General features: G+C 47.2%; 2 protein-coding genes across 15 annotated transcripts in view; both read left to right on the top strand.

Annotated features, from left to right (window-relative positions):
• slco4a1 (solute carrier organic anion transporter family, member 4A1) overlaps nucleotides 1–21,305 on the top strand; it is an 80,320-nt gene extending 59,015 nt beyond the window's left edge. For 7 of the 13 annotated variants that reach the window (XM_070544875.1, XM_070544879.1, XM_070544878.1 and 4 more), the window contains one exon: nucleotides 5,318–6,627. In XM_070544875.1, coding sequence (XP_070400976.1) covers nucleotides 5,318–5,488 — 171 coding nt within the window. In that variant the 3' untranslated portion in view covers nucleotides 5,489–6,627. Of the gene's footprint in view, nucleotides 1–976; nucleotides 1,180–5,317; nucleotides 6,628–18,263 lie in introns of those variants that run through there. The other 6 variants (XR_011516676.1, XM_070544883.1, XR_011516675.1 and 3 more) reach the window with 5 other exon arrangements.
• Nucleotides 21,306–24,946: 3,641 nt separating this feature from the next.
• The window catches only part of ntsr1 (neurotensin receptor 1 (high affinity)), an 83,726-nt gene continuing 82,653 nt past the window's right edge, over nucleotides 24,947–26,019 (top strand). The window contains exons 1-2 of one of the 2 annotated variants that reach the window (XM_070544886.1): nucleotides 24,947–25,111; nucleotides 25,208–25,877. In XM_070544886.1, coding sequence (XP_070400987.1) covers nucleotides 25,209–25,877 — 669 coding nt within the window. In that variant the 5' untranslated portion in view covers nucleotides 24,947–25,111; nucleotide 25,208. The other variant, XM_070544885.1, reaches the window with a different exon arrangement.

Here is a 26,019-nt window from a genome sequence, read left to right as displayed (position 1 = left end):
CCCCTCTTAGTCCTCATCTTCTAGTGTCCCCTCTTAGTCTAAGCCCAGTGTCCCCTCTTAGTCTAAGCCCAGTGTCCCCTCTTAATCCTCGTCCTCTAGAGTCCCCTCTCAGTCTAAGCCCAGTGTCCCCTCTTAGTCTAATCCCAGTGTCCCCTCTTAGTCCTCATCTTCTAGTGTCCCCTCTTAGTCTAAGCCCAGTGTCCCCTCTTAGTCCTCATCTTCTAGTGTCCCCTCTTAGTCTAAGCCCAGTGTCCCCTCTTAGTCTAAGCCCAGTGTCCCCTCTTAGTCCTCGTCCTCTAGAGTCCCCTCTTAGTCTAAGCCCAGTGTCCCCTCTTAGTCCTCGTCCTCTAGTGTCCCCTCTTAGTCTAAGCCCAGTATCTTAGTCCTCGTCCTCCTCTAGTGTTCCCCCTTAGTCGTCCTCCTCTAGTGTCCCCTCTTAGTCCACATCCTCTACTGTCCCCTCAGTATCTTAGCCCAGAGTTCCCTCTTAGTCCTCATCCTCCAGTGTCCTCTATCCCCCGACTTCCGCAGTCCTGGCTCCTGGTTCCCCGTTGCTGGCCCCCCAGACTCTTCTGGCCCTCCCTCCTGGTCTCCCTCCTCCCACCCTGCTCTGGTTTCCTGTGGGCGTCTGGTATCCACCCTTGGGGGGGGGGGGGGGTTCTGTCATGGCCCCCACCCTTCACCCTCCCCTGCCTCCTCATTTACTCTTCATTCAGCTCACCTGTCCCTTCACCAAGCTCCATTCAAGCCCTGTTTTCCCTAGCAACCTCAGTCAGCATCACAATCAACTTCATTAATCTCACCTCTTCCTGTAATCAGCCTTCATCCACTTCACCTGCTTCTGACTCCTCAGCTCATCTCTCACACCTGTTTCCCCTGCTACAAAAGAACCAGCCATCCAGTCATTCAGGGCCAGATTATTGAAGACTTTCCACCAGTAAATTCTCCAGCACTCCAACCTCTGCCTGTACCATAGATCCTGACCTCGTTTCTGTTCCTTGACCAACCCAAGTGCCTGCTCCCTGCTTGGATTGTTGTCTCTGCCTCTGACTACCTGGATTCTCGACCTCAGCCCATTCTCTGGATTCTGCCTCCTGCCTGCTCATTGTAGCATTCACGGATCTATCTGGTTTTGATCCTCACCTCATCTCCTACCCTGTCTCCAGCCTCGCCCACCTGGTAACTCCACAATAAATAAAAGACTTATATATATATATATATATATATATATATATATATATATATATATATATATATTATATGTATATATATATATATATATATATATATATATATATATATATATATATATGTGTGTGTGTGTGTGTATGTATGTATGTATTTACTGTGTTTGGCGTCATTATGGGTCTTCTGAGTTCAGCTCATGACATAAAGAGCAGATTGTAGAAGAAAGATCTGCCTCCCATCCTTTTTTTTTTTTTAGATATTCTGGGAACCACCAGTAAACCTGCAGTCTGAGAGAGAAGTGCTCGGTTAAGAACGTATGGAACAATCAGATTACTGATGTGTGATGGAGCTTGATTATTAAGAGCTTTATATGTGAGAAGAAGGATCTTAAAATCTATTCTGAATTTAACAGGTAGCCAATGTAGGGAAGCTAAGACAGGAGAGATATGATCTCTCTTTTTAATTCTCATCAGAACTCTAGCTGCAGCATTTTGGACAAGCTGAAGACTTTTAACTACATTCTGTGGACTTCCTGAGAGTAATGGATTATAGTAATCCAGTCTTGATGTAATAAATGCATGAACTAGTTTTTCAGCATCACTCCTGGAAAGGATGCTTCTAATCTTAGCAATATTCCAAAGGTGGAAAAAGGAAATCCTACAAACCTGATTAACCTGGGATTTGAATGATATGTCCTGGTCGAAGATAACACCAAGGTTCCTTACTTTGTTCTCGGAGATTAATGTAATGCCATTCAGGTCAGGTGGTTGGCTAAGCAGTTTCCTTTTCTGAATTTCTGGTCCAAAGATGAGAATTTCCGTCTTGTCTTGATTTAAAAGCAAAAAGTTTAGAGTCATCCAATTTTTTATGTCCTCAAGACAAGCCTGTAATCTACCCAACCGATTAGGTTCATCAGGGTTAATGGATAAATATAACTGAGTATCATCAGCATAACAGTGGAAGTTTATCCCATGCTGTCTAATGATTTTACCAATTGGGAGCATATATATAGTAAAAAGAACTGGTCCAAGCACTGAACCCTGTGGTACTCCACAAGTAACCCTAGAGTATGAAGAAGATTTGTCATGTACATTTACAAAATGAAATCTGTCAGACAGGTAGGATTTAAACCAGCCTAGCGCTGTTCCTTTGACCCCTACTGGTATTTTGATTTTCCCATCCAGGGTTACCTGAAGGGAAAGCTCAACATGCAGGGGTCGTATTAACAAGCTGATCGATTTAACCCATACCAATAACTAAACAATTTAGACTTTGCAAAGGGAGAGCAAAAATAAATCACACCACACATGGGTTGTCAGTTCACTCTCGTCAGACAGAGCCCTCCAAGAGTATTTATTAAGAACACACAAACATGATAAAATGCACACACATTTACACATTCCTTTAGACTCTCGAAAGGGAAACAACCAGGCGCTGGCACAGGGCGTTCTTACTGATAAGCCAGGACTGGGAAGAGGCAAGGTCAAACGCCTGTCTGTTGCCAGGGAAAAATGAGCTGGATAAAGCTTTCGTTTAAACTAATAGATAATGTATCCATAATTTATCCAACACTTACAACATATTCAAGCCTTTCTAAAAGAACATTGTGATCTACTGTGTCAAAAGCAGCACTGAGATCTAACAAGACGAGAACAGACACACGGTCTGAGGGTGTTTTACTGGGGCAATTTTCTCTCTCCCAACCATTGGAAGATGGACATGACGTGACGTAAGTGTCTGACCCACGACATACAGAATCAACCAGGAGGCCAAAAGGATGATTTAAAGCCAAAATGTATTTGTAGCAGGGCAAAACTAAAGGCGCTGCATCAGGTACTGGGCAGGATGGTCTTCGGGTCACAGTCTAAAACACAAACAGATGTTGGGATTGCCTGATTTGGTAGAATGCCTAGAGAGACAAGAGTGGGAAGTAGAGCTTACAGTATCCTGGGAAAGTGGCTCCTGGCAGGGGTCATGGTCCAGTTGCTGTGGAGGAATTGGAGACGTGGAGGGAGATGAGGCTGGTGGGTGATCCTGATCCACAGAGGAGGGATCCAGGTACGTGAGGAGGCCAGGCGGGTGACCGAGGGTCCAGAGGCAGGGGGCTAGCAGCGAGTCAGGGTGTGGTGTGGATCCTAGGCATTGTTTCAGGTTTAGAGAGATGATGGGTGAGGAAACCTGTTAGGAATAAGATGCTGAGGAGAGCAGGTTTAAAACACGACATAAGTCTGGAGTTGGATGCCTTGGAACAAGGCAAGGTTAGGAGGCAGACAATTTCACACTGAAAATACCGGTATAAGTAATCCTCTAGCGATGAGTCTGTCTGACTGCTGCTTAAATCCCCAAGCCGGGCTGATGACAACCAGCAGCAGCTGGAGACTCTCGGTCACGCCTACCTGCTCTTCAGGGAGAAAACAGGAACCACACCAAGCACATGGAGGAACACAACAAAACGTGACAGAGAGCCCTTCAGGGGCAATCCTAAGGCATTCCCAGGCCAGCTCAGCAAAACAGCTCCTCTAGCGTGTCCTTAGCTTTCCTTTAGATCTCATCCCAGAGGCATTCAGGAGGCATTCTTACCAGATGCCAGAGCCACCTCAACTGGCTCCTCTTCTTGCAGAGGATCTGTGGATCAGCTCCAAGTCACTACCGGATAACAGAGCTTCCTACCCTATCTCTGAGAGAGAGCCCAGCCACCCTGTGGAGAAAACTCATTTCAGCCGCTTGTATCCACAATCTCATTCTTTCGACCACCACCCAAAGCTCGTGACCATAGGTGAGGGTAGGAATGTAGATTGGCTGGTTAATGGAGAGCTTTGCCTTCTGGCTCTGATGGGTGGTTTGTTGGTTGGTTCTGGTCCTGATTTTGCTGTGAAAGGTTTACTTGAGCTGAAGTAGTTTGAAATTTCTAAACATTTGATATTGAAAAATTTGTGATAATAGTTCAATCAAATAATGCATTTGAAGATGAAGTCTCCTCCATGGGCTGACACCTTATCCTGGTGGAGGGGTTTGAGTTTCCCAATGATCCTAGAAACTAAGTTGTCTGAGGCTTTATGCCTCTGGTAGATTCACCCATGGCAAACAGGTCCTAGGTGAGGGATCAGACAAAGTGCAAACCAGGGTTAGGGTTAGGACCCTGTATGAAGAAAAAAGTACATGGAAATGGTGTTCCGTTGCTCGGACGCAGGTCACTGGGGCCATCTTCTGGAGCCAGGCCTGAAAGTGGGGCAAGTTGGCAAGTTCCTGTTGGCCGGGCATTCACCCATGGAGCCCGACAGGGCAAAGCCCTATGTGATGGGTGGTAGCCAAAGGCAGAGACCTTGGCAGTCTGATTCTCGGCTACAGAAGCTGGCTATAGGCACTTGAAATGTCACCTTTCTGGTGGAGAAGGATCCTGAGTTGGTGTGTGAGGTTGAGAGGTTTTGGCTAGATACAGTCGGACTCACCTCAGTGCATGGCTCTAGCTCCAGAACCAGTTTCCTTGAGAAGGGCTGGACACTCTACCACTCTGGAGTTGCTACCACTGAGAGAGGCCAAACCGATCCTTATCATGAATGAATGAGACAATTACAGTTTCTCTGGTATTTGAGCCACTGCAGGCCCAGGTATGCATCACCTTGTATGCTGGGGGAGGAATTAAGCTCAAGTCTCCACACAAACAGGAAAAACAAAACCCAATGCAGCAGCCATTGCGAAAAGGCTAGCTGAAATGCGAACAAACCCCCAAAATTTAAAACCTAGAGTTTGAATGAAAAATTTATGGCAGAACATTAACACTGCCATTTTCATAAATCTAGAAAACACCTTCTTGCTAAGTTTCACCAGCAAACAATCGACAAGACGCATACAAATTCAAGCAATGACCACTTACCATCAGAGACAGAAAAGCAGCATGCAGCTTGTGGGAGTGAGGCTTGTGTACTCTAGAAATGTTCTGGTTGTTTGTAGTTTTTTTTGTATTGATAGATATGCTATTGGGTCAGCTTGTATCAAAAATATATCAAAATACTGTCCAGTCCTATGATAAGGATTTTAGTATAATTTATAAAAACCTAAGGACACTTCAATTTATTTTTTTTACTGAGATTTGAGCTTAATACTGACAGAAAAATGTCCTTCTTTTCAGCTTCTTGGGACAACTTTTTTCCTGGTTGCAAGCGTGCTGTACCAGCCACCTCCAGAATCTCCTCTAAGCAGCTGTGAGAGCATGAACCATGGTACTGAACACATGGGCAACCTGCCAATCAAAGATCTGCCTGAAGATGGCGTCATTGTCAACCTGCACACCAGGTTATGACAGCGGATTAAACAGAAAACCTTGTTCAGACAAGTTTGTTGTCTCCCCAGAATTATTTGATTCTTGACCACACACACACACACACACACACACACACACACACACACACACACACACACACAGTTGTCTGTGGTATGTTTAAAATGTCTGTATGCATTTTTAGTGTGTGTGTGTGTGTGTGCGTATGTTTGAATAATTGGACCAAGACACACATTTTATTTATTTCCCCAGAGAACTCAACAGTTTCCAGTTCAGTGATGTTTTCTCGTGTGTGTTCCTTATTTTCAGCAGGTCATCTTGTTTAAAATGTAAAAGGTTCCTGACACCAGAGAGTTGTCTCAAGATTTAAAATGTGAAACAAGAATTGTGTCTTATATCAGTTTTAAATGGAAAACAGTCTGTCCTTTTTTTCTTCCCACATAAAGCCATGGTTGGATATTGGGTAAAAGAAAGCTTTGAGGCCAGTAATAATTGATTCAGCCAGATTTTCATTCTATCATCATATTACTTTTAAGCAGGAGAAACATTTTTTTGTCAGTTTGTTTGTGATCATGCTTTTGTCTGTCTGTTGAAGCTGTTCAGGAGTATTTCTCTTATCCGATGGTGCCATCTAGTGTCTGACAAGCATATCACACTCCTTCTGTGTTTTTAAGATCGCAACTTCATGTTTCTGTTTATAAACGTGCTTCTGTAGCCGACAAACAGCTAAAACACGTTGTTTTACCAGTATTATTCTCATGTGATGTTGTGTTCTCTATATTTATATTTTAGAGACTTACTTGTTCGTGAAGAGTTCATCAACTCTGCATCAGCTGAGGTATTCCACAAATTTGAAGCATGTAAGCGGTAGTCTAATGCTATTGGTTAGGTCTGGTCGGCGCTCTGTTTCCTACTGCTCTGAGCTCTGCGGGGCAGGGGGTGTGCGCAGCATGTAGATGTTCTCCTGAGCACTAACTGGTTGTGCATCATTTTGTGATGCTGAGATCATTCACAGTGTATTTTCAGAATTTGATGAATAGTCATAATGCCATAATTTCATAGCAAAAATAATCTTGGGCTGTGATTGATTTGCTAGGATTTTCCAGGTTGTTTACTCTCTAAAACTAAGAACCCAATAAAAAAATATATAACAATGTCAATATGTGAAAATTGTAATCAATGTTAGATTATAACCTTAAAGGGATATTCCACTCCCTACTCCCTGGTTTAATGACAGCCTTCACAGCCTAAAGCATCATTGCAGAAAAATTGAGCACTTGTGGAAGAAAACCCATCTCCACGTCCATCTGCTGCAGCTAAAGGTGTCACGTTTCGAGGATGTTTAGGACCCAAATATGCAGATACCCAGGAGGACACAAGGCAGGAGTAGATATAAAGAAAAAATCCTTTTATTTGAGGATGAACAAAAATAAATCCAAAGGCAGCGAGCCTAAAGTCCAAAACTCCAAAGCAGGAGAAACAAAGCTCACCAAGAGCACGAACAAACGCCGACAGAATGCAAACAATGGACCGACAAGACACTTAGGCCCTGTCCACACGTAGCCAGGGATCTGCCAAAATGTAGATATTTTTCTACGTTTTGGCCTGTCATCCACACAAAAACGGAGTTTTTTAAAAACTCCGGCCAAAGTGAAGATCTGCGTTTTCTCCGTTTTGGGTGTCTGCGTGTGGACGGACAAAACCGGAGTTTTAAGGTCCGCAACGTCACTTTCCGCGACAAAAAAATGCTGACATCACGTGTGCGACCTGTGTTTACACTAGCCGGCATCATGGATGCCCTCAGAGCTGCGCTCGCTTTATCAATTGTCCAAGCGCTTTCTGCTTGTTTGTGTTTGCAAGAGGAATTACTGCTGCTTGCGGAAGACCACAGACGAAGGACGAGGTTAAGAATGGGGGAAGTACTGCCACCTGCAGGTCTGGCATGTCCTAACAACGTATTTATCCGGGTACGTGTGGACAGAGTTTTTTTTTAAACGAGGTGATGTGGATGCAAGCTTCAGACCCATCTCTAAACTTCCGTTCATCTCCAAGATCTTGGAAAAGGTTGTGGCTAAACAACTCACAGCTGCTCTTGATGAACATAACATCTATGATAGCTTCCAGTCAGGTTTTCGTAGAGCTCATTCTACTGAAACAGCTCTTCTTAGGGTCTCTAATGACCTTCTGACCCACAGTGATGCAGGGGACTAATCAAAATCAAAAGGTTTTATTACCACACGTGTGAGAAATCACAATACTAGGAAATTGCTTTTTCTTTTTACTTGGTGCAAAAAGAAAGATAAAAATAAGATGATAAATGACCCGCACTTGTATAGCGCCTCTCAGATTAAGGACTCCAAAGCGTTTTACACTGCAGTGTATCATTCATCCATTCACACACTGGTGGTGATGAGCTACGATGTAGCCACAGCTGCCCTGGGGTGCACTGAGAGAGGCGAGGCTGCCGAGCACAGGCGCCACCAGTCCCTCCGGCCACCACCAGCAGGCAAGGCAGGTTAAGTGTCTTGCCCAAGGACACAACAGCAGAATTCTCTGTCCGGAGCCGGGATCAAACCTGCAACCTTCCAATTACTGAACATCCCCCGCTCATCCTGTTGAGCTACTGCTACCTCCACAGAGAGACACATAAACATAGGAAGTACAAATATAATGATACAATAGCAATATAAAGTGGCAATACTTAGAGAAGCAGCTGCTATATACAAAACAGTGTAGGTACTAATCAGAGCAGATCAGTTCAGGTACAAACACAACACAGCGTCATGTGACTGAAACCAAGCAACTGACATGGGTAGCCCTAGGATTGTCAGTCATGAGTCTAACAACAGAGGAGAAGAAACTGTTCTTGCAGATTTGAGCCTCCTGCCAGATGGGAGCGAGCCATGAAGACTGGGTCCAGGGTGAGACAGGTCAGCTGTTATCCAACCTGCACGCCCCAGTGTCCTGGAGGTGTACAGGTCCTGAATAGAAGGGAGTTTGCATTCAATGACCTTCTCAGCAGAACGTACAACACGCTGCAGCTACTTCTTTATAGCGCTGCATGGTGGCGCAGTGGTTAGCACTGTTGCCCCACAGCACGAAGGTTGCAGGTTTGAAACTCGGCTGTGGCCTTTCTGCGTGGAGTTGCGTGTTCTCCCCGTGCATGCGTGGGTTTCCTCCGGGTACTCCGGTTTCCCCCACAGATCACAACATGCCCTATAGGTTATAAACTGTAAGACGCTTTGGATAAAAGCGTCTGCTAAATAAATAAACATAAACATAAAGTTCTTGTCCCTGGTGGTCTCTCCAGCATACCATACGGTTCCCTTCTAGTTCTGCTGGACCTGACTGCAGCCTTTGACACTGTTGACCATCACCTTCTACTGGAGAGGCTGAGAGACTGGGTAGGCCTATCAGGATCTGCTCTGGAGTGGTTCTCCTCTTATCTCTCTGAGCGCTCCTTTTCTGTGGCCGTCTCCAAGTTTAGGTCCTCCACCACCTCTCTTACCCATGGTGTCCCACAAGGTTCTGTGCTGGGGCCTCTGCTCCTGCTCCTCTATCTGCTTCCTCTTCAGCACATCCTGAGCTCCTTCAAAGGAATCTCCTACCATCTTTATGCAGATGACATCCAACTGTACATCTCCTTTAAGCCCCATGAGATGTCTAAGCTGCAGCTGTTACACACCTGCTTAGACTCTATCAAAACCTGGATGACTGGGAGCTTTCTTCAGCTGAATGAAGATAAGACTGAGATCCTCATCTGTGCCCCAGACAAGCTGGTTCCCAAAGTCAGAGACTCTCTTGGTCAGCTTGCTTCCCACACCAAACCTTCTGTCAGTAATCTTGGCGTGACCTTTGACCCAGCTCTCACCCTGGATTCTCATGTCAGTTCTCTTGTTGGCTCTTCCTTCTTCCATCTCAGGAACGTTGCTAAGCTGAGTCCCATTCTGTCCCGCTCTGAACTTGAGACAGTTCTCCACACCTTCATCTCCTCACGCTTAGACTACTGTAACTCTCTTTTCACGTGTCTGAGCAGAACCTCCCTGAACCGTCTACAGGTGGTTCAGAACGCCTGTGCTCAGCTTCTGACCAAGTCCTCCAAACACACCCACATCACCCCGCTTCTCCTCCAGCTTCACTGGCTGCCAGTCAACTTCAGGGTTCATTTCAAGATCCTGGTTCTGGTCTATAGGGCCTTACATGGACAAGCACCATCTTACATTGGTGATCTTCTTAGTCCCTACACCCCCAGCAGGTCCCTGAGGTCCAGTGATCAAAGCCTACTGGTTGTGCAGCACCAGGCTAAAGGTCAAAGGTGACAGATCATCTGCTGCCCCAGCACAGAACCTTGTGGGACACCATGGGTAAGAGAGGTGGTGGAGGACCTAAACTTGGAGACGGCCACAGAAAAGGAGCACTCAGAGAGATAAGAGGAGAACCACTCCAGAGCAGATCCTGATAGGCCTACCCAGTCTCTCAGCCTCTCCAGTAGCAGGTGATGGTCAACAGTGTCAAAGGCTGCAGTCAGGTCCAGCAGGACCACAACAGAACAGTCCCCTGCATCACTGTGAGTCAGAAGGTCATTAGAGACCCTAAGAAGAGCTGTTTCAGTAGAATGAGCTCTACGAAAACCTGACTGGAAGCTATCATAGATGTTATGTTCATCAAGAGCAGCTGTGAGTTGTTTAGCCACAACCTTTTCCAAGATCTTGGAGATGAACGGAAGTTTAGAGATGGGTCTGAAGCTGCTATGGAGAGAGGGGTCGAGACTCGGTTTTTAAGAAGCGGGTGGATTACAGCGTTCTTAAAGTAAGCAGGGACCTGACCAGAGAACAGAGAAGCATTAATTATAGAGAGCATGCTGGGACCGATGGACTGAAAAGCACTTTTAAACAAAGATGAGGGTAAGATGTGGAGGGGGCATGCAGAGGTCTTCATAGAGTTAACTAGTTTGGTTAACTCAGGCAAAGAAACAGGAGCAAAGCTATCTAGGATGATGGGCCTGGTTGGAGTCGGGAGAGGCAGCGATAAGGCTGAAGGAGAGATGCTAGATCTAACCTTATTGACTTTGTCCACAAAGAAAGACAGAAAGTTCTCACAGTCTGTAACAGAGTGGATGGAGGCTGTAGGAGAGGCAGGAGAGACAATGCTGCTGATGGTGTTAAACAGCACCTTGGGGTTCCCTTTGCTCTGGGACACCAGGTTGGAGAAATAGGAAACCCTAACGTCTCTGACTGCTGAGTTAAAGGATGACAGAAGATCCTTTAGGTGCAGCAGATGGACATGGAGATGGGTTTTCTTCCACAAACGCTCAATTCTTCTGCATTGGCGCTTCAGGCTGCGAAGGCTGTCATTAAACCAGGGAGTAGGGTTCACTGCAGGAACTGATCTGGTTCTGACAGGACAGATGTTGTCCAGAATGGAGAGGCAGTGCTCGTTGAACTGAGAAGTTAAGGAATCTGGGTCGTTATCAGAAGAACAGGGTGGATCAAAAGCAGCAGAAAAATTGCTAGCTGTGCTCTCATTAAGAAAACGAGAACTAACCATACGGCGAGCAGGAGGTGGGAACGCAGAAACTGACAAGTTAAAGAAAATGCAATGGTGATCTGAAATATAAACGTCCTCAGGACAAACACTGTCCGCATTTATACTCAGGGTAAAAACAAGGTCTAGAGTGTGCCCCCTGGTGTGTGTGGGGCCAGAAACATGCTGGGTAAAGCTGAAGGAGTCCATAAGGCTGGAGAAATTCATGGCAAAGAGATCGGAGTGATCATCAATGTGGATGTTAAAGTCACCAACAATCACCAGTCTGGACAGCTTCACAGTGGAGGATAGAAAGTCACTAAACTCCTGAAGGAAAGAACCGTTTGGACCAGGTGGACGATAGACCACAGCACAGTAGAACGGGTCCTTACGCCCGACTTTAATCAGCTGCAGTTCAAACGAAGCAAAGTGACCAGAGGTTATAGAGCTACATGGAAGATGGTCTCTGAAAACAACAGCTAGGCCTCCACCACGACCAGAACCCCGGGGCTGGCTAAGAAAAGAATAACCACTCGGGCAGAGTTCAATCAGAGCAGAATAATCAGATGTTTGCAGCCAAACTTCAGTCAGAAACAGAAAATCCAGGTTTTTAGACAGAATTAGATCATTGAGCAGGAAGGACTTATTGTTAACAGAGCGGGTGTTTAATAGAGCCATGCTGAGTGAGGTGGAGGAATCAGAAACTACAGAAACAGCTGGAGTTAGTGGACGTAAATTAGCAGGATTAGAGCCACGGTTTTTATAAAAACCACTTATGGAGGGAACAGGAGGAGAAACCACTGAGGAATGAGGATAAACCGACCTTAAAAAACTTGGACGGATGAACCGCGCCGCAACGCGGCCTGGCGAGAATGCGGGAGTGGTGCTCAAGTGGCCAAACAAAGGACAATAAGCTAGAAGATCACGCCGATGTTTACTAGATAAACCACGCCATAAGGGAAGTCTTATTCTCACCTGGATTCCTGCTCATTTACCTCTTTTCCTCTGATGTTTTCCCGGGACCGGATAAACATAGCTGGAGGCGCCCTGGTTAGAATTGTTGTTTGGTTCCGGGCCAGTGCGCCACTCAGGTAAACAAACAGGGAGGTACGTCCTCGGTGCATCTTGGGCGATCGTGAACGAACTGAAGGACAAAAGAGTCTGGCGATCATAGGAGATGGTAGCAGGGACACTACTGAAGAGGATCGCAGACAGGAGCAAGGTGGAAAAGAGGAGGTCAGTGGAGAAAAGTTTGAAAAAGTGGCCGGTGACTGCGGCTAAGCCAAGCACATGCGCCATCTTGTTACCGACCGACTAGCTGCAGGGTTCTGCTCCACGGCCCTAGAAAGCTGTTATCCAGCACATTTTAGAGGTTTATCTGCTTCAATACACCTGGTTTAAATCAGCAGCAAATAGCTGAGCTGCTGAATCAACTGTGATGAAACAACTGAAACGTGCTGAATAGAAGCTCTTTAGGACACGGCCACCTACCCTGAGCTAAAGTTACTGTCTGCTGCAGAGCAAGTTATAAAAATACCTCATGAGACAATTATTCTGTAATGTGTTAATTTATGTTATACGATCACAAACATCCTACTAAAACTGCCCTGTTCTATTTCGTCTAGTCTTAGCCCTTAAGCTAGCTGCTATTGGAAGGATGATCTCCGCATCAGCCAATCATGAAGAGCTAAAATGTACGCTCACCAATAGTGGGCCCCCTCATGGTATATAACCGCAGTGACCCCATTGCTCACCTCCTTTTTCTCTTCATGCCAAGCTTGAGAGCTTTATTAAAGAGCAAATATTATCCTAAAAGAGCAAATTTATCCGAAGACGACTTACCAGCCATGTCCAGCGACGCCAGACCCTGCCCGACCTGCCAGACGGGCTCCATTTCCAGTGGCGACCTGCACGCTAAGTGTGAGGTCTGTCTCGGGGCTCACCACGCTGGCCTGGCCTTGACCTCGCAGGCCTCGTGCCCGTTCTGTGCCGCTCTGCCCGTGGCGGAGAAGATTCGCCGGGTCGAGTACTTCACTCCCGCCGCCGACGAAGAATTTCCGGTCGCTGACTCGTACCCGCTGGACAAAGCTTTGGATTTCTTCGACGCCGGTCAGGAGCCGGCTGGCTTCAACCGGCTGGATGACGTCACCGACAGCGAGAACTACGATGAAGCGGCATCCCTCCTAGACATAACGGAGGTCGACGAGCCTCGCTCAGCGGGTCCTTCTGCCCCAGTGGCTTCTCGCTCCTCCCTGCCAGCAGTAAGAGCACTGCTCCAGGAGCTGCCCACCATCATTTCTGCGGCAGCAGCCCACAAGGGGCTAGCTGTGCCATATCCGGCACCGCCTGAAGCGGATGATTTGGCGGGAATTTTCGGGGCGACTCAGACACGCTGTCCAGACCCTATCTGGCCGCGCTTCCCCGCTGCTATGAGCTGCTGGTCTGCCGCCTTCTCCGAGCCTGCCAAGCTCAAGGCGCCAGTCTCCATGTATGCGCCCATCACCAAGGTCGAGGGGTTTTCCGACCAAGGCTGGCCGTCCGTTCCTCCGCTAGAGCCGGACTTGGCCTCGCTGTTCGGCGCCAAGAACCACCTCGCTGGCCCGTGAGCTGTTCCCACTTCAAACCATGACCAGCTGCTGACGCTGCTCACCGACCGCGCACATCAGTGTGCCTTTCAGACCGGCGCTGCAGGGAATAACATCGCCCTTCTTGCCTTCGGCGTCTCAAAGATGATGGAGGAGCTGGAAGCTCCTGAGGAGTCGAAAGCCGTCATTACTAAGACTGCTGATGCTATCCTCAATCTGTGTGCTGCTGTGCTCACCGGTTCTGCTCGCATCGCTGCCTGGCAGACCCTCATCCAGCGAGCGATCTGACTCAAGGCCCTGCCCTCCATTCCGGAACATCTGCAAAGGGAGATGCTGGACGGCCCCATCACCACCGATGTTCTGTTTGGTCCCCATCTTAGGGGCGTCATTGAGCGGGCTCAGAAGACGGCCGAACTATCGGCTATGGTGCGAGACCTGGTCCACCCTCGGTCAGCCTCGCACTCCGGCCGTTTAGCCAGAAGATGGGACGAACGGCGCGGAAGCTTCAGACGTCCAGCTGCACCGCCCGCTCCACGGAGCCGGCCTCCCGCTTCGACTCCACATCAGTGGGACCAGCGAGATGGTGGACAACGGTTCCGGCGGGGCCAGCAGACGCCGTCTTGGCAGTCCCAAGTGCAGGAGCCTCGCCGAAAGCAGCCACGGAAGTGACTCTTTGGGGGGAATGTGTGTGTTATTGATTGTTCTGATGTTGTTTTGAAATAAAACCCAAAAAACGTCACTCAAAGAGCACAATCCTACAGTCCACCGCAGAATCCTCTGCCGAGTTCTCACACATGTTCCCCACACCAAGCACTGCTGCACGCACACATGTTCCTGCAGGTACAGGTAGTCATAATATACGGCCACCCGTAAGGGTGCGCTCCATTTGCGCTCCGGCCCCAGCATCCGGCCAGGCCCAACTCTTCCCGCTCTCCCCACACCGTTGGGTGGGGCGGGATGTCAGGTCGCTGTCTTGACCACGCGCGGCGGCACAGTGCGCGGCTCCATCCGCTGGCACTTTGTCGCCCCCGTGCACGGGCCCGGCTCCCACTCGTCCTTCACTCTCGGACTCCATGTTCCGCGGTGTGGACCAGCCTGTTCCAGCTGTTTCGCACTCACCCTTTCGAGCGCAGCCCTCCATGGGTCGCCCCCAGTTCTCTGGTATGGGCAACGGCGGTAAGGGTGCATGCACAACCCTCGGACGTTGTTCACGTGACCGCGCACACGCGTCCACTGTCGGAACGCGCGCACGAGTGACGCCGCCTTTGTATCATGAGCAAATGGATTTCGGACACCATTCATTGCGGTCACACACTTCATTTTCAGGCCACTCCACCTCCCTTCAACGGGATCATGGAGACGACGTTCACATCGCAAGTACAGTCTCAGGCCCTAGAGCTGGAGCTGCGGGAACTTCGGTCCAAGGACGCTATTTCCCGAGTCCCTCGTGGACAAGAACTCTCGGGCTTCTACTCCCGCTACTTCGTAGTACCGAAGAAGTCGGGAGGAATGGGGCCGATTCTCGACCTGTCCCTGTTCAACTGCTCCATAGCAGTGATGCATTTCCGCATGTTAACGATGAGACAAGTCCTGGAATACGTGCGCCCCGGGGATTGGTTCACGTCAATAGACCTGAAAGACGCATACTTCCACATACCAGTAGTTCCAAACCACCGGAAGTTTCTGCGTTTTTCGTTCAAGGGAGTTCAATATCAGTTCAATCGCCTCCCTTTCGGCTACTCGCTAGCGCCGCGCACCTTCTCCAAATGTCTGGAGACCGCGCTGCAGCCACTGCGCACGGAGGGAATGAGGGTCTTATTTTACCTGGACGATCTTCTCCTGTGCGCTTGGTCCAAGAACGAGGCGTCACAGCAAACAAGGAGGTTGACAGAGCATCTGCCAACCCTAGGGTTTTCTATAAACTGGGAGAAGAGCTCCATCCTTCCATCCCAGTCGATTGTGTATCTCGGGGTGGAGCTGGACGCCTCCCTAATGAGAGCACGTTTGTCGCCTGCAAGAGCGGCAGATCTCTCCACGGTGATCTCCCGTGTTCAACCCCGCAAGATCGTGAGAGCCCTGTTAGTCATGAAACTCCTGGGCATGATGTCCGCAGCCCATTCAGTAGTGCCGCTAGGTTTGCTGCGCACGAGGCGCTTGCAACGCTGGTTCGTCCGCCTCCGGGTACACCCGATACGTCAGAAGAGACGTATGTTGAGGATTCCCCCTTCAGTGGGCGGGGACCTCGCTCACTGGGGGAACCCCTGCATCCTCTCACGTGGGGTTCCCATCGGACGTCCTGCGTCACACGTATCTGTGTTTACGGATGCGTCACTGTCTGGTTGGGTGGGCACGTGCTTGTCCCATATGGTGGCAGATCGCTGGCCCTCCCACACGCACGAGCACATTAATGTGTTGGAGCTTATGACAGTGAGGAATGTGATCAGACACTTCGCTGCCCTTCTCGAGGGCCGTCATGTCGAAGTTCACACAGACAACCGGGTGACGGCAGCCTACATAAATCGCCAAGGGGGAGTTCGATCCCTCCCACTGTTGCGTGTCGCCACGGATTTACTGTGTTGGACACATGTCCACCTGCTGTCCATCAGAGCCATCTACATTCCGGGGGTCCTGAATGTAGCGGCAGACATCCTGTTGAGAGGGGGACCCCGCGACTCCGACTGGCGTGTACATCCTGCACTGATATCACAGATCTGGATCAGGTTCGGGGAACAGTCTGTGGATCTGTTCGCGGCTCGCGAAAACACTCAGTGTCGCCTGTGGTTTTCCCTGAGTCCCCGGGACCAACCCCCACTCGGGACGGACGCCTTCTCACACCAGCCCTGGCCTCGAACGCTCCTTTATGCGTTTCCACCAGTCCCTCTGATTCCCCGTCTCCTGGACCGAATTCGGTCGGAACGGCTCTCGTTGATTCTGGTGGCTCCCAGACGCGTGTCTGCGTCATGGTTTCTAGACCTGCAAGCGCTAGTGTCCGGCTCCCCGTGGAGGGCGGACGCCCTTCTCCAGGCGGATGGGATAATCAAACATCCTCCGGAAATAGGCCAACGGCTGTGGGTCTGGCCGCTGAGCGGTCACGCTTAGAGGCTTCTGGGCTGCTGCATGATGTGGTCGCCACGATTCAGAGTGCGCGGGCACCCTCTACCTTTGCGTCTTACGCTGCTAAATGGGCAGCTTTCCAGAAATGGTGCGCAGAACGGAATGTTCAAGCGCTCTCCTGCCAGCTGGTGGATGTCCTATCGTTTCTGCAGATACTGATGGACAGGGGCCTCGCATTCAGCACTGTTAAGACATATGCTGCAGCTATATCATCGTGTCGTCAGGGTTTTGGAGATAGATCTGTTTTCAATCATCCCCTCACAAAACGTTCTCTAAAAGGTGTCAGGAGGAACAGACCTGTGTCCCGCCCGCTTTTTCCCCAATGGGATCTAACGGTGGTTCTGCACGGCTTATCTGGAGCCCCATTTGAACCCTTGGACCAGGTCTCGCTCAAGTTCCTGTCGCTTAAAACTGCATTGCTGCTGGCGCTAGCATCAGTTAAGAGAGCGAGTGACCTGACCGCCCTCTCAGTGGCTCCCGCATGCCTCAGGATCCGGGAGGATGGCGGGTCTGCTGTTTCATGCCCCAACCCAGCCTTTGTGCCCAAAAGCATTAATGCTTCCTTCAAATCCAGGTCAATTTCACTGGCTGGACTTTTTCTTCCTCCCCATAATTCTGAGGAGGAGGCGGCTTTGCACCTTCTCTGCCCGGTGCGCGCGCTTGCACGATATGTGTCACGCACTTCAGGGATTCATCGCTCACAAAGCCTGTTTGTGCACTACAGGGAGTCTTCCCTTGGTCAGGCGCTGTCGGCCCAGCGCCTTTCACGCTGGCTGTGTGACGCCATTTCCCTCGCTTACACATCATCAGGGCAGGATCCCCCTGAGGCACTCAGGGCTCACTCAGCCAGAGGGATTTCCTCTTCGATGGAGCTCCTCAGTGGTGTGTCAATGGAAGACATTTGTCAGGCTGCTTCATGGGCTTCACCCTGTTCCTTCACTCGTTATTATCTACGAGATGTGTCTTCAGGTTCCATCACTCGTTCAGTGCTTGGACCCCAGCAGGCTAAATGAATGCTTATGGCACCTCATTGGCCTTGCTGAGATGGATTTCATCCTCTTGTGGATGATGTTTTTTAGTGGGGGCCCCTCTTTTATCGTGGCTGCCTCAGTCTTTAAGCCTGGTCTGAGGCTGAACGTCCCCCACTAGAGGAGATTTGATTGGGTGTGTCCATTGGTTGTGTTAACCAGTGGGGCGTAAACCCATCCAGCTGCGCCTTATTCCAATAGCAGCTAGCTTAAGGGCTAAGACTAGACGAAATAGAACGTTGGTTACGTATTGTAACCCCAGATTCTGAGTCTAGTCGCAGCCCTTAAGCCACTGGCCCCACTGGTTATGATGGGAATAAGAGCCATTGGAGGTGAGCAGTGAGGTCACTGCCGTTATATACCACGAGGGGGCCCACTATTGGTGGGCGTACATTTTAGCTCTTCATGATTGGCTGATGCGGAGATCATCCTTCCAATAGCAGCTAGCTTAAGGGCTGCGACTAGACTCATAGAATCTGGGGTTACAATACGTAACCAACGATTTCATTATTTATTTACTGATACCAACTGTTCTCTTGGTCCTAGGTGATCCTCTGGCGTCAGCAGATAGGTCTCCTCTGGTGGTGTCATCAAGAGCTTCCAGAAGAATGTGCCTTTCAAGGATTCCTCCCTCCTTTGGGTTTCAGTTATTAATATTTGTTTTATTAATTAAGTAAATCTCAATTTATATATTTCCTGTTTTTGTTCATGTCCATAAATATATGAACACACACTTGAATTTCAAACAAGCTTTTAACAGTGAGGGGCTAATTTAATTCATCACATTAGAGCTAGCTTAACGTGCAACAAAGTAATGCTGATTTAATGAATGTGATTAATAAATATACATGAAAATATAAAAACTGGAATTAAAATGAGACATTCTGGCAGCACAAAGAACTTGTCAAACACAATATTTATTATAATAATTGTAGGCAGACAGGAGACAGAGCTGATGGAGGTTCTCAGTCATCGAAGGATGGCTGAAGGCTTTCCAGGAACAGGAGATGTGGTGTTGTCTCTTCAAGGAGAAAGTGATTTCAGGAGATCTGTAGAAAACAAGATTGTTTGTTTCAATAAAAAAAGGAGAGCTGTAGCCATCAGATAAGTTATTCTGCCAGATGAGCTGATAGGTTACATGTGTGTGAAGAAGTACTTGCTCTTATAGCCAGATGACAGGAGTTGTCAGGTGCCCCGCAGTGGTGATCAGTCAGGCTAATGATGAGATGCAGAAAGAAAACAGATCCAGGACAGTGACAATAATAATAATAACAATAATAATAATAATCTGTGGTGCTGCTCACCTTATGTGCTCTTATAGAATATTGATGTGTGCCTGCCTCATGGTGTAGCGTCCATATTTAGCTGAGTGTCCTACAATAATGCAGGTTATTAGTTAATTTACTTGATAGCAAAGAACAAAATATTTTATGTCAGTTATTGACCAGGTGAATCAGCTCACACGTCACCACACGTGTCACAGGGCCAGAATTAGCCTCCTTCATGATGTCATCATGTAATGTAGCTCCAAGCTCACAGCAGCAACACACGTTGTAACATACCAAAAGGGTCAATTTTCACCTATATATAGACCAACATCAAAACCTTTCATCTACAGCATGAATCCACCTTCTGCTCGGCCTTCCAGAACCAGAAGGTTCTGTTCAGCGTGTGTTGACATTCCATGAAGACAAAACTCAGACGCTCTGTCACAAGGTCCTACACTCTCTTTTTAGAAGCCAGACAACAGTCTTCACTCTGAATCAGTGAAGACTCCATGATTTTAGAGTTAAAAGTGAAATAATTATATGTGATGAATGAACAAGATGTTTAAATGAAATGTTTGACTAATCTGTGTGTAAATCAATGAATTTGAAATGAATATTGTTCTTACAATGATCCATTTATATCACAAATCACAATGTGTTTGTTAATCAAGTTAATCATTGTTTACACTCACACATATTACAATAAAGGCTGTGCAGTGGCACAGTGGTTAGAGCTGCTGCCTTGCAGCAAGAAGGTCCTGGGTTCGATTCCCGGCCTGGGATCTTTCTGCAGTTAGCATGTTCTCCCTGTGCATGCGTGGGTTCTCTCCGGGTTCTCCGGCTTCCTCCCACAGTCCAAAAACATGACTGTTAGGTTGGTTGGTCTGTCTAAATTGTCCTTAGGGGGGTGTGTGTGTGTGTGTGTGTGTGTGTGTGTGTGTGCATTGATTGTTTGTCCTGTGTATCTCTGTGTTGCTCTGCGATGGACTGGCACTATGTCCAGGGTGTACCCCGCCTGATTGCCCGTTGACCGCTGGAGATAGGCACCAGCCACCTAACCAGCAATCAGTCTGACAGCAGATTTCTTGGGTTCATTTAGCCTGAAAAAAAAAAAGTATAACATCACAGTGTTGTGGAAGTAGCTTCCAGAGATGATGAGAAACATGTGGAGAGAAGGGCGAGGATGGAGCTACAGGGTTTTCTGTTAGAAGATCAGGAGGCCTGGAGGTAAAATGGGATGGTAGGGTGAGTCTGAGAAGCTGCTCCTCTCCAGTGGTGACCAGCCAGGCGGGGACATGAGAAAAACACAGAATAAAGAGTACAATGTTAGTATTTAAAATATTGTTGACCAGAACAGTTCACAGAGCTTGTGCTGTCATTCAGATGGAAGCTGCTCAGAAGCTCTCGACCACACCTGGGTCTGTTCAGGAGTGTAGAAGCTGCTCTGGGTGGAGTTCCCATCATAGTTCCCAGTGTCACACACACTGCTTTCCCCTCTAGGACAGGCACACACACACACACACACACACACACACACACACACACACACACACACGCATGCACGCACGCACGCACGCACGCACGCACGCACGCACACACGCACACACGCACACACGCACACACACAGCTCATTCTCTTCTGTTCCTACTGATCGGCAGCTTTGTGTTACAGACAGAGAAGTTTTCTTAACAGCATCCAGCATGAATGAGTCGCGCATGTGGGAACCCCTCCCTGGCTGATTCTACTCACCAATCGGAGGCGGAAGGTGTAATTTCAGCAGGCCAATCAGTCCGTAGTGTCACCTCCATCCTAGTCTGACCGCTGCAGAGGAGATCTGAAAAAAAGAGTCGTCTTGGAACCAAAAACGCAAATCAGACCTGTTTGTGAAACCAGATTCTGGTCCCGTAAGGGACTGAACCGACACTAGTATGTAAGTGCCATTAGGTAGAAAGCATAAATAGAAAAGTGTTCCCTCATTTGGACGTAGTCAGAGCCTGCAGGTGCGTAGTCAGTGCCTGATTGCAGGTGGGTGGTTCAGCAGAGCGGGTCCAGCTGCTGGTTAGCCGGTCACCAAGTCTGACCTATTGTCCTTTTCATCTATCACTGACTAACAACAACCTTCTGGATCCGTGTTCGATCTCTCGAGCTCCAGACTCTTCAGAACTATAAGCCCAGCTCTTGAGTTGGCATCTTCCCTCAGCCCAACAAGTTGCTAACTGTCCTGTTTTCCAGACCATCTTGAGCCTGAGCCCCATCCTACCTTGCCACGTGTTAGTGGAGCTCCTTTAGCTTGGGTTAATAAATATTTCTTTCAATTTTATCTTGAGTCATGCCTGATTCTTCATATCAAACACCTCAACCCCAACATGTCAGACATGGATCACCAAGGTGCTCCTCTGGAGGCAGGGCATGTTGGCATGCTCTGTTCCACTCACCTGTCTGCACACCAAACTCTTGCACACTTTCTTTTACTGTAGTATTTGTTTCTTTTGAACTGCAGAATTAGCTTGTTTTAACTTTAAATCAGAACATTTGATTGTTTTGTGTTTTACTGTAAAGTGTCGTTAAGTTTAAATGATGCCCAGAACGGTATTATTTACTTTAATCTGATTTAGCCTGCAGCATATTTCTTTTGTTATTTAACCATCTGCCACCTTCTAACCCCAACCTATTGTCTTGGTTATTTGATGTCCACACAAACAGGGCTGGACTGGGACAAAAATTCAGCCCGGGCATTTTGATTGGAGACCGGCCCATCACCTGTTTTTTTTTGGAAAAGACATTAAGCCTTACGCTGTTTCTGACACACCAACGTACACTTTCTTATTGGTAGTATTTATGTATCAATCTAATAAACGTAAACCTACACCATCCTTCCTATCCTGGTATTCTAAAAAAGTAGGGTTGGGGGTAAATGATTATTTTTAAAATGATTATTCTGATGATTATTTTATCGAATAGTCAACTATTCTAATGACTATTTAGATGATTAATCTAGCGATTATTTTTCTATTGCACAATTAATAAAAACCAAAAAAATCTTAAATAAATTCCTCCAAAAAATTGATAAGTTGTTACTGTAAGAGAATAAACACTACAGGCCTTCCATTTTGTATAACACTGCGTTTATTGTGTTGGTTGGTTATGTTCTGGTGACGTGTAGAACTTGGGAGTGCAGGCTGCTGCCTGAGAGGTGGTTGGAGACGGAGTGTCTCCATGCTGCTTTGTTTTGGTCACTTATGTGCATGAGGCAAGTGGTGTTACGACCCTTCCTGGGGAGTCAAGTGTAAAGGGTTAAATTTACCTAAATATTACCTTATTTATTATCTCTTGATGTTATTAGTCCCTATTTCTGTGGTTAATTGACAATAGTTTCCTGAAATGTTTCTCCTATTTTAACTGTAAATCCTTCTAGCTGTTATATTTATAACAAGAAACAGATATTCGGACGGAATATTTTCATGTTTATTCGAATATGATTGTGGAACACACCCAGCATCATAATAAATGAAGTAATATTTATGCCAATTTAACACTTTATGGGTGACCAGGACACTGTGATGAATTTTTGGCAAGGGAAATGATCATTTGTATCCATTTTTGAGGTGTTTATGAAGAGACCCAGCAACCTGTGATGGCACTAATAACATCAAGAGATAATAAAGTAATATTTAGGTAAATTTAACCCTTTACAGGTGACCAGGACACTGTAATGAATTTTTGGCAAGGGAAATGATCATTTGTTGCCATTTTTGAGGTGTTTATGAAGAGACCCAGCAACCTGTGATGGCACTAATAACATCAAGAGATAATAAATAAGGTAATATTTAGGTAAATGTAACCCTTTACAGGTGACCAGGACACTGTAATCAATTTTTGGCAAGGGAAATTATCTTTTTTTTTTTGTTGCCATTTTTGGGGTGTTTTTGATGACACAATAGGCAGTAGGAGTACAGTAACATCAACAGATAATACATAAAACCCTTATTTGGTCAATTTTAGCCTCCATGAAAATCTTAGCGATTCAATCACTTTTTGGCAAGTAAAATGCCATTTTAGTTGTCTACAATTAAATCATCAATAAAGAATTTAAAGATATTTTGAGGCATTTCTTATAGGTAAACGGGAGGGTGTAGTCTATTTGGCAAGTGACAATCTTAATTTTATGTGCTGAAGTGCTTTTATCTTGTTACTTTTAAATAGAGCAACGTAATGAATAGTAACCTACACAGTGTCATTAAAGCCAAAGCTTGATCATTTTAAATACTTTTTTTCCAAGTAAAAATGTGCCCCAAACTAGTTAACTGTGGCTCCATGTCAAGTGGACTAAAGAAAGGAAGGGGAAAAAATTAAATCGCTGGAGAATTGTTTATTTCCATTTATACAACGTTTACATTCAATACAGGGCGCCATTTTACATTGTTTATTTATTTTTTTAGTATCAAGGCTGTAACATAAAGAAAGCCAGTTCTTACCACAAACCATCTTTCAATCGCAAATATTGCAAAAAGGATTAATATATCCTCATTGTGAACGTTTAAGACAAATAGCAACACTTAAAACAACTTCCGAACTGGAAAAACTAACGTGGCAAGGTGGATAAACGACAGCCCGGGTTGTATTCAATCCACAGACCTCTGGGTGAGAGTCATACGCTCTAACCAGTCAGCCAAAGGAACATCCCCTTGACCAACTATCCAGGGTGAAAGATCAATCAAGACATTGTGACAGGACGCTCACACTGCCACATCTTCCTCCCTCTTTCCACAAGCACGTCCTCGTGCTCCCGCGCAGGGTGCCACAAACACTGCCACACTAATATCCGCGATAAACATCTATTTAAGTACCGGAAGAGGTTATCTTTGCTTTCTGAGTGTCCATATTGCTAGATATGCTGAGTTTTAGGGCGAAATCCTGGGGAATTTTGTCTAGAAATGCAATTACCTAACCGTGCGCGATCCTGCGGTGGCTAATCATTTTTTGGCAGCGAGTCAATTTATGGCACAACACCGGCTCGGGTTTCTCCTCCTCCTCCCTCTTTTCTTCTCCAACCTGTCGCTGGGCTGAGGCTCCATCACTTCCTAAATTGATTTTACTTGAACCTTCACTACCAAACAACTGTGAGATTTTAACACATGTGCCAGCATCAGCCTGAAGGGCCAGTTTCTTTTTTAGTCGAATTTTCTCCGCTCCTCCTTTCCGTTTTTTGTTCTCCATTTTGTAAAGCTCGTCTGTCTGTTTACTGAGATTCACAAACAACTGGCGGGTGCATCAGACCTCTGGCTATTGGTCCAGCCCAGAGTGTATTATTACCAATTGGCCAATCCACCAACTTTTACGAGGCGTCGCGTGGGGCGGCGCGGACAAGTTGTCTGCAACAACTAGAGGCCAGGAAAAAAAAAAAACAGACACCGGCCCATAAAAGATGAAAGGGTCGGCCCAGCGGGCAGTTGCCCGCTATGCCCTATGGTCAGTCCAGCAGTGCACACAAAGAAAAGAAATGCATCTTTTTATTTTTTGTTTTATGCATTTGAGAAAAGCCTTGGATGTAATTTAATTTTCATTAATGATATAATTAGTAGCAGCAACAACAATATTAATGAGTCACACTTGTATTTCACCTGTTAGAGTCAGAGGACTTAAAAGCACTTTACACTAGAGTTCATCTTCTGTGGTTCTGGGCTATCCTTAAGGGTTGTTCATGGAGTTTAGATCCAGACCTCAACTGCAACATGACTTCCTGTGAAAAGAAATGAAAATTAATTTAACTTCTGCAGACATTAAACATCTGCAAGGAAGAACTTCCCCATTAAAATGTGAAGACATGTCAGGAGCAGCAGATGCGGATCAAATACATGTGATTAGCGTCAGCTGCAGGAAGTGGGTGGACCTGCTCCGCTGCATCGGTGTGTTGTCAGAAACTGTGGAACACGATCTCCATTGTGGGTGATGTGTGCTGCGTTATTCCTGAGGACGGAGAACATATTAGCCTCCTGTGTGGGGGGATTACTAAAGGCATGGCTAAAACGCATTTTAACAGATACTCCTGGCCTGGGCTGACTTAAGTCCCAGCTGACCGTGTGCGTCATCGAAGCAGCACCAATAGCGAGCCCGCCTCCTGCTGTGGTAAATATAAATGCTGCTGCGCTCCCGTTTACTCACATCGTTTCCGTTTTCATGAGAAGAAAATCGCATATTTATTTGTTTCTCTTCCAAAACCAGGATGGACCCAAACTTTACGTTTCCGGAACGCAGCCTGGTCCACTTCGGAACGCTGGCGCACGGACTTCTAGGGAACAGCTCACTGTTTCCGTTGGGAAACGGCACGTGCGACTCCCCAGCGGCGGAGGAAGACCTGGACGTCAACACGGACATTTACTCCAAGGTGACAGTGACTGTCATTTATGTGGTTCTTTTCTCCGTGGGCTCCCTGGGGAACTCCATCACCCTCTACACCCTGCTGACCAAGAAGGGTCTGCAGAACCTCCAGAGCACCGTGCACTACCACCTGGCCAGCCTAGCCGTGTCGGACCTTCTTATCCTCGTCCTGTCCATGCCCATCGAGCTCTACAACTTTATCTGGTTCCACCACCCGTGGGTGTTCGGGAACGCGATGTGCCGGGGTTACTTCTTCCTGCGGGACAGCTGCTCCTTCGCCACGGCGCTGAATATCACCAGCCTGAGCATGGAGCGCTACATGGCTATCTGTCACCCGTTCAAAGCCAAGAGCATCATGTCGCGAAGCCGCACCAAGAAGCTGATCAGCGCCATGTGGCTCGCGTCCTTCACGCTCGCCTCTCCAATGCTCTTCGTCATGGGCCAGGTGACGCGTAACGGAGAGAAGATCTGCACCGCCGTGGCGTCTCCGTTCACCATGAAGACGGTGCTCCAGGTGGGTGTTTGGAAACGATCTAACTAGTTTAATCCTGTTTAAGACTCCTCTCCAGCCCCATGGCGCATCAGGAACAATTACTTATAGAACATGATCTTCTAACGTGTGGTATTGAGTTTTTATCTTGAGAAACGTGCACAAC

This window comes from Nothobranchius furzeri, chromosome 15 (genome assembly GCF_043380555.1).
Source record: "Nothobranchius furzeri strain GRZ-AD chromosome 15, NfurGRZ-RIMD1, whole genome shotgun sequence".
Taxonomy (NCBI): domain Eukaryota; kingdom Metazoa; phylum Chordata; class Actinopteri; order Cyprinodontiformes; family Nothobranchiidae; genus Nothobranchius; species Nothobranchius furzeri.
This window is presented reverse-complemented; position numbering and strand designations above follow the sequence as displayed.